Source organism: Geospiza fortis, unplaced genomic scaffold (genome assembly GCF_000277835.1).
Source record: "Geospiza fortis unplaced genomic scaffold, GeoFor_1.0 scaffold40, whole genome shotgun sequence".
Taxonomy (NCBI): Eukaryota; Metazoa; Chordata; class Aves; order Passeriformes; family Thraupidae; genus Geospiza; species Geospiza fortis.
Window position 1 is genome coordinate 27,337,827 of NW_005054297.1, and position 13,309 is coordinate 27,351,135.

Here is a 13,309-nt window from a genome sequence, read left to right on the forward strand (position 1 = left end):
GTAAGGGATGTGTTTAGCAGGAGCTTTTTTATGGATTAAAGGTCTCCACAAAACAGTCTTTCTGTATTGTATCTACTTTTGATTGAACAAACTACATATATACTAAAATTGACATTAAAAAAGTGCGTATTAAAATTCATAATTTGGCTTTAATATTTGTGTGTATGATTTCCCACACACCTTTTTTTTGGCAGAAAATGCATTTGGCATTTTCATTAGTTTTTGGCAGAATCTGCCTTTATTCCTGCTACATTATTCTTGACAGGGGAATTCACTGTTGGTAGTAACATTGCTAAAAACCCAGTGTAACTCTGCGAGCAATTGCCATGGAGCAACCCCAAGATGGAAATTGTATAGTAATCTAAATAAAAATAATAATAATAATAAAGCTTGAAACATTTCCTTTGACATGTAATGCTCAACGCATCACCATGCCAAGGACAAGACTTAAAAATGTCTTATTCTCTCTTTGTCATTTCAGTTGGACGCATTGTCTTTGAATTATTTGCTGATGTTGTACCTAAAACTGCTGAGAATTTCCGTGCGTTATGTACAGGAGAAAAAGGAACAGGGCCTACCACTGGAAAACCTCTCCATTATAAAGGATGTCCTTTCCACAGGAGTAAGTTCTGTGAAATCCTCAGCTTTCCTATTAGTAACAAAAGTTGTCTACCATGAATATTTGAAATAATATTAAAAAATATCTCAAATACTTGTTAAAGAAACAACTTTACTGAAGGAAAGTTTTTCACTTTTTGATCCTCCTAATGATTATGTATTCTTACTATGCACTGACAATAGTAAATTACAAATTTTGCAAAACTAGTTTACTCTGAATTGTAAACAGCTTGAAATGAATTCCAGGTAAAGGTTTAAATATCAACTGAAAAGAACTACTTAGGTGACGCTTGGTAAATAAAAGATGGATTTTGGTTCCATTTAGGTGCTGGTGACAAGGATTGCTTTTCATCTTAGTTTTTTTTTTCCTTGTGCTTTTGTGCCTTGCTGATACATTTTATAACTATTTTCTTTTACAGTTATTAAGGAATTTATGGTTCAAGGTGGAGATTTCTCAAACCAAAATGGCACAGGTGGAGAAAGTATATATGGTGAAAAATTTGAAGATGAAAACTTTCATTATCAGGTATTCTGTTGAAAACACTGATTGTATTCAGTTGTGACATTTCAGTGATGTTACTCCTGCTGCAGTAATAACAGTTGTCAGCATGGGCACTAACCATTTTCATGTCATGTGATATGTGGTAGCATATGAGCAACACTGACTGAAAAACTTACAGATATCACTGTCCCATGGTTAAAGCAAAGCCCTGACTGCAGTCGTACTTGCCCCCAAACAGTATTTTAGGAGAAGAAAATACAGCAATCCTCCACTAATCAGATAACAAAATCCTGTATCAGACTTACAAAATCACAGAGTCTGTTAGGTTGGAAAACACTTGTAGCATCAACAAGTCCAAGCCTTGACCAAACACCACCTTGTCAGCTAGAGTATAGCTCTATACAGTCAGGTCTTGAACACCTCCAGGGATGATGAGTCCACCACTTCCCTGGGCAGCCCATCCCCTTCTGTCAAGAAATTCCTCACAATGTCCAACCTTAACCTCCCCTTGTGCTACTTGAGGCCATTTCCTCTTATCCTGTTGCTGATTGCCTGCGAGAACAGACTGACCCCCCCACCTCACTTTCAGGTAGTTGTAGGGAGTGATAAGGTCACCCTTGAACATTTTTTTCTCAAAAATCCTCAGCTCCCTCAGCCACTCCTCACAGGACTGAAAGGACTTAAGTTTGGAGCACAAACTGGAAATGTGACTCCAGTTTTCATCCTAAAGATAATTCCGGTTGTGTTCTCTGAAGTCTGACACTCTGGTGGTGCCCACAGCGCTGCTGCTAACAGTGTCTCTTCATTGGTACTGTCACAGGATCACATCCCTGAAGATGACTTTGTGTCATTACATTTTTGGTTGTTCTTTGAGATCTGGAGGTAATTATGAACATGATACAAATGATTCCCATTTCTGTACTTCTCAGCTCTAACAAATGTTGTCAAAGTACCAGAGATATGTTGAAGAACCCATTTGGATCCTGTACAGAGTCTAAGAGCTTGATTCCTGTTATCTATTTGCCAAGTATGTTAGGATTTCACTGGGAGTTTAAATGTCTCTGTTACGTAGAAATTCACTGGGTCTTGCACTTGCAGCCCTGCAGTGTTCTCACCCACTATCTCAGAAAACAAAGAGTTGTTTTTGTTGATGTTTGAGGACACTGGAACTGTTTGTTCTTGTGCTGGTTGCATGGACTGTTGCAAATTGCAGTAAACTGCAAAACTTTTGTCAGTAGTCAGCTTACCATCTCAGATCAATCCCACTAGGCTTTTCTTGATGCCACTTCTCCAGCTAATGGCTCTGCTGTTGGGGAGCACCCAGCTTACACAACCCCAAGCACTGTTACTATGGCATAGTTTTGCAAGCCTTGGATCTGTCAGAGAATCTGATTTTGTCCAGATTTTTTGCTTGCTTTATAAGCTTACAAAATGACTACAGAAACCATAATGAAAAAGACACTCCGTCTGTCTGCAGTATTTTTCAAGACACAGCAAGAAAATTCATGAGTGACAACAGTTTTCTTTATAGAGACTCTCATAATTTGGGACTAAAATTGATAGTTGCTCCCAGACAAAATGGGGTTGGGTATAAGTGGGGAGACTGAAGGCACCAGACTGCTCTCTATAATTTCCAACTTGTCCCCCCACATGTTTACAGACCAAAGGTAAACCTGCAGGTTTAAGGCAACACCAGAACTTACTGTTACTTGTTTTTTTTGTTTACAAATTATTACTGTCTAGCACTAGCTGTAACTGTGGAGAGAGGGGGGGAAAAGCTAAGGTTTACAGGTCTTAGGCAGTGAAGCAGTGACCAGCCTCAAATGGTATTTGCAAAAATCTGCTGTGGGGCAACCCTTCTGTTTATCTTGTTTGCCAGCAACTATAATGCCAAGTGTCAGATATTTGTTTTGGAGGCTGCAATCCTACCAGCTGCCTTCTCTTGCTCTTGCAGAGGACACAGGTTCCTCTGTCATTTGCCATCTCTGACTCCCAGGGCAAGTTTCAAGGTTAGAACAGATAAAACCAAGATCCCAGTAGTTTTCTGTTGGCTGGGTGTGATTCTGGCTCTCAGCTGTAGACCCTTTTCCCAGAGTTCCTAAGCCAAATCCTGACTGAAAAGATTCAGACTTACTGTGCCTTAGGACCAGATGAACAGTTCAGGCAAGGAGGTGTCCCTGCCACTATGGAAATCCAAACACTGTGTGGGAAGACAATTTTCAATACAACAGGTTTTTGAAACTGGTAGAGAATGTAGGGATAAAGCAGATGCTTAAATACACCAGGCTCAGACTGTTATTTCAAACTAATCAACCTCTCATTGAGCTCTGAAATCTGTTTCTATGTCTTCTGTGCTATCATCATTTTTTGCCCCTCCTCTCCTTCCCACAGTCAAGTTTCTTAACTGTACCATAGCATGAGTGCTTTAGATGTGTACCAGTGTCTAGGTATAACATCCTCACTTACATTAAATGGAGTTCCTTGCACTTAATAACCAGACCAACTTGGAGAAAATAACATCTTTATGGTTGGGTTGTGCCACTTAAACAAGACATTCACAACACATAAGAAAAAATACATTTTTGCAGTCCAGAATAATCTATGTGATGGGACAAGAAAAGTCTTAGTTCAAAAAAGGAAAGAGTTCTTGCAAGAAACAGGATAAACAGTATCTTCTTACATTAGGCTGTTTAACAGTTTTCTTTTAGTTTGAGGCCTAGTGGCTTAAGTGGCAAAATAATTATAGTTTAAAATCCCAACAGACTAAAAACTGTGTCTCTAGGAAAGTGAAGGAGATAAAAAATCCCCAAACAAAATCACCAAATTATGAATTTCAAAGACCACAGTCCTCTAAACTCCACAGTTCTACACCATACCTTATGTGAGTAATCCTTATAGAATTGACATTACATACCCATCTTAGCAGCTCAACATTAAAGTCGGTTTCAGTGGTGTGTAGCCTCATTTCTTAAGGCCAGTGGTCTTAAATAATTCAGTGAGGAACTTCACTCCTTCTCAGGTGATCTGCCTAAACTCATCAGCTGTGTAGGGGGTGGAGTGTAGAAGCAGCAGACAGGTGTTACAGCATTAAGTCACATGTGGCTGTGCTTGCTGGATTGGTAAAGACCCTGAGCTGAGCATTTGCCCTCTTCAGTCATGGTGGGTAAAATTAGTTGTCACCTGTATGTAATTGGTTTACCAAGTTGCTGTGGCTGTCCTGGCTGTCTTTATGATCAGCCTTACAGAATCTTGCGTATGATTTTATAACATATTTTAAATGTTGATGGTGATTTTTTCCCCCCAATGCAGCATGATAAACCAGGTCTGCTGAGCATGGCAAATGCAGGACCTGGTACTAATGGCTCTCAGTTCTTTATTACAACGGTGCCTACTCCTCACCTGGATGGGAAACATGTGGTGTTTGGCCAAGTGATCAAAGGAATGGGTGTAGTTAAAATACTAGAAAACGTTGAAGTAAAAGGAGAAAATCCTGCTAAGGTAAGCAAAATGCAAAGCACTGAGGGATGATGTTTATTATTTCATTATATGATGTATAATCATTTATTCTAAATTCCTGGTGTAATATTTAGAACTATTAAATGTTAGTTATTTTTACTAACTGGTAATTTCCATTTGACTGTCCTTGTTAAGAGGCTTTTGTTCTTGCATTATACATTTTCCTTGCACAAACCATTTATTGTTCAACACAGCTGTGAGGGTGGAAGCCTTTGCCAGAAGTGTAGGATGGGCGATGAAATGAAAAGGTGGAATTCACAATCCCGCCTAAATGATACGTAATTCTTATAATTTTTATGTCAGAAGTCATGTTTCTGAAAAAGCAATTGGTGTGTAGGTCATAGCAGCTTGTGGGTGTTGGATGAATTAATACCTCTAACTTTAAAAGTCTTGGCACTTGAAGAAAGAACCATCTTCTCTAATGTAGTAGAATTTCCATGTCTTGTTTTTTGCTGCACTTCAGCTTGCTGCCAGTTCCTCTTCCAGCCTCCCTGTGAAGCGTGGGTATGGTGTTTTAGGAATGCTGATCCTCTGAACACAACACTTGGTGTGATAAAAGCCTTTTGATGAGGATAGGCTAATGATGTGATGGGTTTCTGAAATAAACGCACCCAAACAACAGATGAAAAAGCCTTTTTATGGACTTCCAGAAATTTCAAAGAGCACTTGGAAGTTCCTGCTTTTTTAAAAATTGTCTTAATAAGCAATACTACTATTTACACTTCATTTTTCAGTTGTGTGTCATTGCCGAATGTGGAGAGCTAAAGGAAGGAGATGACTGGGGAATTACTCCCCAGGATGGATCTGGAGATGCTCATCCAGATTTTCCTGAAGATTCAGATATAGATTTGAAAGATGTAAGTATTTTTCTTCTTGGGTATTTTACAGATTGCAAGACTTATAGGTGATCTGAGTTACATGGTGTCTGTGATGATGTTCATTAAGCTTTGTTTCTTAAGAATGGATTGAGGTCCTGATTAAATGGTAACATTCCATTTTAAGAAAGAGAAGGCTGTGTGGGAACAGATTGTGGTCTCTTTTTTTCAGTGCTAATTTCAGCCCATTTTTCCCCCCAAGAACTAAAACCTCACTTAAAATTGTCACACTTATTTTCTATTCTTGATTTCTTTTTATTTCTGTTTGTGCTGTAATGTCAGGTTGCAATTACTAGGACTCCATCCTGCAGACGACTAACTTAATGTTGTTATCTACACACTTTTTAAAATACTCACCCTTTAACAGACTCTGCCCCACTTATTAGAAATAAAGGATTGGCCTTTTTAAAAGGTTTTTACTACATCAGAGGTAGTTGTTCATTGTTCCCAGTAGCTGTTTACTTTTTAGATTGTTCAAACCTGCAGAAGATCTGTTGTTGGGAGTTAGGGAGCAGACTGGTGAAAGCAGCTCTTCTGCAGGGTTTTAATTTCTCGTGTAGGTGAACTAGACAAACTGTGTAAGTCAAACAGTGATTTGTGAGAGAGGGAAGAAAAGGGGGCTGCATGAGTAGATTCCAAATAGAGAATTAGAACAGTAAAAATCCATTTGAGCTAGAAAACAAACTCCTTGGCTGTTGAGAAGCACTTCAACTTAGGAAAATGTTTTTGGATAGCCCTTGATGTGGTGCAGAATTGAAGTTGGCAGGTGTCTGTGCCCTTTAACTTAAAATTTGTTCATATAAACCAACTACAGAAACCATGGTGACATTGGTCTCACACTGATCAGTTTTTGCCAAGGTTACTGATTCTAGTAGGGTAGAATAGACAGCTGTAATGATAAACTATTTATAATTACCACTAGAGAAGTAGCTTGAAGTGTATACAGTTGTGGAAGTAGAAATTATGGACTTGATAAAGACAGGCAGTTCTTTTCTCCTTCCATTGATACGTTAAGTGTTCAGAGAGAAGGAGAACTGTGTTGACATGACTTCCACTTTGAGCATGTGCAGAGTTCATGTGAGTGATACTGTTTTGAGAACAGAAGACAACATTTCATCAGGAATAAGGCAGTCTTGGTTGAATACTTTGCTTGTTAAATTGATCTTCTTTTCTTTGAATAATGGTCAACACCTTTATATATAACTCTATGTGGGTAGCAGCATTTAGGGAAAAGAATTGGACTACTCTGTCTTCTCTAGTATTTTCTCACCATTTATACTGTAGAAAAGCCACTAGGAATTTCATCTTTCAGATCTTTGTGTTACATAAAGAATATTACAGAAGTAGTTTGAAAGGTAGTATTTGGTTTAAAATTGGAGTATTTCTATTCTGAGATCTTATAAACCTTGAAAGAGGATGGGCCTGGGATCATACTGTTAAACATCAGTTAATTCATGACTTCTTTCATAAATACATTCATTCTTTATATTTCCCATCTATTTTATTAGGTTGACAAGATTGTGGCCATAGCAGAAGACACAAAGAATATAGGAAATACTTTCTTCAAATCGCAGAATTGGGCAATGGCAGCTAAAAAGTATAGTAAAAGTTTACGGTAAGGCTCTCATCCCTCAATCAGGTAGTTCCTGTAACCCAAATGAATACCACTATTAAGCAATGATTAAAAGCAGTGCCTTTAAAAGGTGCCTGGTGCAGTGCTCTTTTCTTTTTTAAACAAAGATCCTTCTGAATCTTGAAAACATCTGGTTGATTTTTAGCTACATAATCAAGTAGATCTTTGACTCTTTGCTAGGTAAGAAGTATTGCTGAGAACTGCCTAAATACTCTTTATAATACTGCCACTGTGCTGGTACATACCTGGGAAGAAAAGCATAGTACTATCCAGGGTAGTTAATGGACAGCAAGGAAGGGAAATTATTTTCTGTGATTTATAAAAAGCTTTAGGAAATTGATAAGTTCAAAAGACAAATGTGGCCCTTACTCATTCATTATTGTTTTTTTTTTTCTGTGGGTCCATACCATCATCCTGACTTCATGAATAATTCAGACTTGCCTTCAAAATCATAGTCTTTCTGCTTTTGCTTCCATACTGTTTCTTTCATATTTTCATGCTTTTTGCTTTAAGTATATGAACATCTCTTAAAAATAAAGTTATACTTACTGACCTTTATCCCGACCTTCTTAATGATCACTGGTTAAGCAACAGTGACAAAAATGTAACAAAAAAAATCAGGCATATTTAATGTTTCAGCTGAGATTTTAGCAGACTGGGTTTCAAGTAAATGTCACCTTTCTGAACCATAAAATGAATCCTTCAATTGCAGATATTAACCCAAGATGCAGTGTCTCAACCTGCCCTCAAAAAGCCCATCATAGAAACAGAAACCCCAAAGTAAAAAGGATTTCTATGCAAACCTTTTGGAAACTGTACATAAAAAAGGCTGGAATGGATCTTGAAGGATCTTTGTTGTATCTGTCCATTTTCTCTCCCCATTCTTAAGTAAATGCCAGGTATAATTACACCATCCCTTCCAGTTAGGTGTCTCGCTCACTTTTAAGCACACCCAGTGAATGCTCTTCCTGTCTGAGCTGCTTATTTGTCCTTGTAGGTGGAAATCATAGTAATTTTTCTAGATTAAATGAATCTGATCTTTCCAGCTTTTCCTTATAGGCCATGCTTTTATGGACATGCCCTGTAACTGTAGCTTAGAATCTAATACTTTATGTAGGATGGTGACCTTTAGCTGGCACTTCACTAGAACTGATAGGAAAAGAATAGCTCTTGCCAGGGTATCCCATGGCTTAGGTACAATCCACCTGGCACAGCATCTGAAAATGCTTTTTTCTTTTCACCTACAGTAACCATTATAATCTTCTGTTCTTTTTCTTGTTTTATTGCTTCTTAGCATTTTTTAAAAAATACATTTTTCATGTTAGAATTGACACTTTTTTTTTAAAAACAAAAAGAAAGTATTACTTCCTATTATCTCCCTTGATACTTACTTCACTGATTTCTTTAACTTGGAAGCTCTAACTTTATGTCCAGAGTGGTTGCAGTCTTTAATGTTTTGGTGTGATTTATAAATATTATACATGTGTTCCATTTGTTTTGAACATAATACAGATTTGTGTTATAACTCTCCTTTTTACATGTTTGCTCTTTCTTGTTGTTCTCATTTTCAGCAAGTGGAACAAGCACTGGGACTGCATCTAATTTAGAAGCACAAAGCTTCTAATTTACTTTTTAAGTATTGCTAATTTTTGTGATCCAAAGGTTGTATATGAACAACAAAAAAGACAGGGCATGCAAAAAGTGAACTTCCATAGGCCCTGATCTGCAAAGACTACATTAATTCATAGCATGCTTAAAATGTGAATGTATGCAAGCACAATTTTTGTTTTTTAAATAAAACTCAGAGAAGTTCTATCAAATAGACCATTAAGGAGTTAAAACTTTTGTATCCACAGCAGACCTTTACCACTGGAAATAAAAACTGGACAGCATTAGCACATTGTAAATTAAGAAATGTGCTTTCAAAACAGAGATGTAGTAACTGCTGTGGCTCTGTCCTGAACCAGTGTCAGTTTTGAAGTTCAGGAAAAGTCATGAAGGAGGACAGTGGGAAGAAGGTGGTGTTACTAATGCTCATAAACCACACTCCTTTACGAAGTAAAGTTAGCTTCAGATTTTAGCCACAAATGCCTAAGCTAATTAAAAGATTATTGAGGGAACTCAAGAAGAGATGAAGCTTCTCGTGAACGTGGAAGGTGCAATGGGGGTGTTGATTTTCTAGCACTGATGAGCAGCTTGTTTTTTAAGAATAAACTTGAGATAAATTCTGATGTTTTCCTGCAGTAGAATAGTGCATTTGTCTAAGAAAAAGAATGTGCTAATACAGTGGAGGACTAAGAGTTACAGGAAAACATTCCTTAGTGAGAGTTGATTGGTGTTTTAGGATGGAGTTTATGTATTTAGTTTAATAAGGATTTGTAACAGTTGAATTGAAGCAGCTTTAGAAGCAGTGTGGCTAGGTTGGTTCACATGTATCTGTAGAGAGATAGCTAAGGGCAGGACAAAATGGAAGTTGCAACACTAATCCATGTTGTGTATGAATCTGTTTTTCTGCAGGTATGTAGAAGCTTCTGAAAAAGTGGCAGAGGAGGCAGACAAACCCAAGTTAAAGACTGTTGCTTTGACCTGTATTCTAAACATTGGTGCTTGCAAACTAAAACTGTCAGATTGGCAGGGAGCCATTGACAGCTGTTCAGAGGTAAATGTAATGTTCAGTATCTTGGTCAAGAATTGGCCTGTATAGACACAAGACTACAAAGTTTTTTTAAAGTCTTCTGAAAAGCTTATGATTTGAAAGTAAACAAGTAGAAGCTCATGGTGAAGTTAGTACTAACTTTCCAATATGTGGCTTTTTAAAAAGATTCTGAAATTGAAATGAATCATTAGAAACAAACAAAAGAGGGCTGTTGCTTACGTCCAGGAAAAATGCACATCATTGTCAGTTTGGATTGTAGAGCTGCTTCTTACATTACAAAGAGTTAAACTGTTTTCAGTGAAAGAGGAATACTTTTCTCTGGAAGACAAGTATGAGAAAAATGTTTTACTTGCCTCTAGATTTGATGGCCTTGTATTTTATTCATGGCAGAGACTTTAACTAAATAACTAACCTTCCAGGTAGGCTTAATAGTGAAATAAAATGACTGAATAGCAGGAAAGAAGCAAGGTAGTGATAAATCTGGAAAAAAAGAAAACCAGTAGAATTAAAGTAAATAAAAAAGGAACCATGACATGGGCATAGTGAAAATTTAGTAAATTTGAGGAAACGAAATAATTCAGTAAGACTCCAATAATATGAAGGAAACAGAGGAAATAATGCTCTTATCTGTTAGCAAAGGATCCTGAGCAGCATCTCCTAGGGCCTTGTGCTGAAAGCGGGAGTCACCTTATCTGTGTGTGAGGTCATTAGAATGCTGGCTTGCTTTCTAGCTTGCTGATGGTGGAAAACCTTCATAAACCTATATTTAGAACGGACAAATGGGGAATGAGAAAAGAAGAAAATAGGAAAAATATTGTGTAATGTGATATCTGTCACCTAGAAAATGGTAAAAACTGAAAGAAGTGTTACAGGTAGAAATTACTATAACTAATAATACTTGCCATTGTGGGAAGAAAATCACACTTCCTTTTTTTAAGAGTAAACAATTGTTAGATGAAGGCAACTTCATAGCTATAATAGACTTCTGTAAGTTATTTAGCTTATGTCTCATAACTGTGTCAGTGCTTTAATCAGAACACCAGTTTCCTAAAATTAGCTAATAAAGTTCTAGGTAATTGTTAATGAGAAACTGTACACTTTCACTTTTATGATTTCACAAGGCCAAAAGCAATTTAAATTAGCAGCCTGGAATACATGCATTGTTTGGTGTAAATAATGAATTATGGACAGCTGAACCTGTTCAAACAAAACTTGCATTGAAATAGCTGTATGCACAATGGTCAAGGTAAAACCAAAGAATGCTACTTCTGTGTATACAATCCAGACTAATTCTTAGCACAGAAGAGGCTGAAGGCTTTATAGTAGGTAGATCAATAGGAGCACCCACAGTAACACTTTGTTTGTATTAACAGCCAATACCCAAGTGATTTAAAAATACGGATGTGTTGTCTATTAATGACTTAAAGTTAGTAAATTAAATTAACAAAGCAACACATTGCTGTGAAGACATTTCCTCTGAACACTGAGAAGCTATATTCTTTAAATTAAAGACACATTATAGAACTAACTGCAGTAAAAATGTGATCTTCACAGGCAAGATAAGGTAACAGCTAGCTGACCAAATTATCCGAGGTATTCTGAAAAAATGATCAAAGTAATCAAATAGTGGAACAATCTTTTTGCCCAGCCACTGTATTTCCTATTTTGATACTGTCATATTAGAGCTGGCATATACACATTATTGAAAACATTCAGCTCAAAAAAGGCGTAATGACTGGAACTTGGCAAAGTTCCTGAAGCATGATGAGATGGATTGCTTGCATGTATTTTTCTAGCCCACAGTGAAAAAAATCTTTACAGGAAATCTCTTTATTTATGATGCCATTTGAGGAGGTTTTGGTGCGAAGGAAGGAGCTGCAATAGAGAGATGCCCTGTGAGACTTGAGGTTAGGATAATTTGAACTGCAGCAACTCCTCAGCCCTGACAGCTATCTATATATACACACACACAGCAGCTGTTCCATTTGGGCCTCGTGTGTGCTCATCCTTCACAAAAGACCACTTTGCCGCAGCGATACTGAAGCTGATTACTTGCTATTGAGTGTGCTGCATTATAGCATTCCTTTTTACACAGTTAATGTTTTGACAGCTTACCCTCAAACCAACTGTGAAGATTGTCTGCTGGTGTGAATTGTGCCATTTGTGGAGATGGGAGGCTGTGAAGTATAAGAAATGTTAATGTGACAATTTTATTAAATTTACAGGCTCTTAAAATAGATCCAGCAAATACTAAAGCTCTCTACAGACGGGCTCAAGGATGGCAGGGAATAAAAGATCTTGATCAAGCACTGGTAATGATCACTTCTTTTTGTCTTTTTAAATTTAAAGTTCTGTCAGATCATTAATTTATATTTTTCTTTTATTTAAGGCTGATCTTAAAAAGGCTCATGAAATAGCCCCTGAAGACAAAGGTAAAATAAGCTGTTTCTTTAAAAATTCCCTTAAGAATTTAGCAAAGTATCCAGGGTAGTATTCAGTTGGAATTAATACCAGTGTGATGCCTAAAATGCTAGCTTCTTAAACACTGATGTTCTCTAAGCACAGAACCCACTGAGGTGGAAAACCTGATTTTATACAGCAGTGATGCTTCTGTTGCACTGGAAAACCTGCTTATGTAGGTCAGCAGCATTCCTCTTGAACTATGTCTGTATCTCACAGGGCTATTACTAGCTTAATTTCTTCCTCCAATTGGGTGAGATTTTTATCTCCTAAGTTATGTATTGGTACCCACAACATGCTTGCTGCATGCTCCTCTATGTGGTTGCCTTACTAGTTGACACAAAGCAAGGGACAAGGCTTTTGCTGCTAGTATCTGACCTAATCAAAGATTAAATGCAGTTTTATGAACTATAACATAGGCAAGTTCCAGCAGTGACCTGGTGTTAACCTGTGAGGAGACCTAATGTAAAGAGATTACTGTAACTGTCATTTTCTTTTTGAGCAGCTATCCAGACGGAAACACTCAAAATCAAGCAGAAGATAAAAGCCCAAAAGGAGAAAGAGAAAGCAGCTTATGCTAAAATGTTTGCTTGATTTCTTTTTTCCCTAAACATTTCAATCTATGCACTAATTCATGCAAAAGGATAAATGGAGTTGCTTCTTTCATTTGCCCTCTGCTGCAGTTTTCAGTGTTTACAACACAAAAGTCTAATAATAAAGACAAACTGTTCAAAGTTGATGTGGTTTTCTCTTTTTTAAGCTGTAGTAACTTGTGTTTTGCAACTCAGGTATTTTTCTAATGTATAAAGCAATGGTGGTTTTCACAGCTTAATAGTGCTTCCTGAGCAGCTTGGTTTCAGATGAAGAGAATGTAGGCATTTTCATAGTTCCTATTAGAGCATGCCTGATTTCTTGTCTACCAGCATTTTTATTCCTTATATAGAATGAAGAGGCAGATTTTTTCTTTTTAGAACCATTTTACAAGAGGTATTCCCTATTATCATCATCAGAAAAAAAAAACCAAAACCCCGCCCCAAACTGAAAATTTG

The 13,309-nt window shown here is 37.2% G+C and overlaps 1 protein-coding gene across 1 annotated transcript; it reads left to right on the plus strand.

Moving 5' to 3' along the window:
* The first annotated feature begins 425 nt into the window (after positions 1-425).
* Positions 426-12,999, plus strand: PPID (peptidylprolyl isomerase D). The gene is made up of 9 exons (XM_031056264.1): positions 426-622; positions 1,038-1,144; positions 4,430-4,618; positions 5,371-5,493; positions 7,020-7,126; positions 9,662-9,803; positions 12,026-12,112; positions 12,190-12,232; positions 12,766-12,999. Exons 1-9 carry the CDS (start codon positions 454-456, stop codon positions 12,852-12,854), a joined length of 1,056 nt encoding a protein of 351 aa, XP_030912124.1. The 5' UTR covers positions 426-453; the 3' UTR covers positions 12,855-12,999.
* The last annotated feature ends 310 nt before the right edge of the window (positions 13,000-13,309 follow it).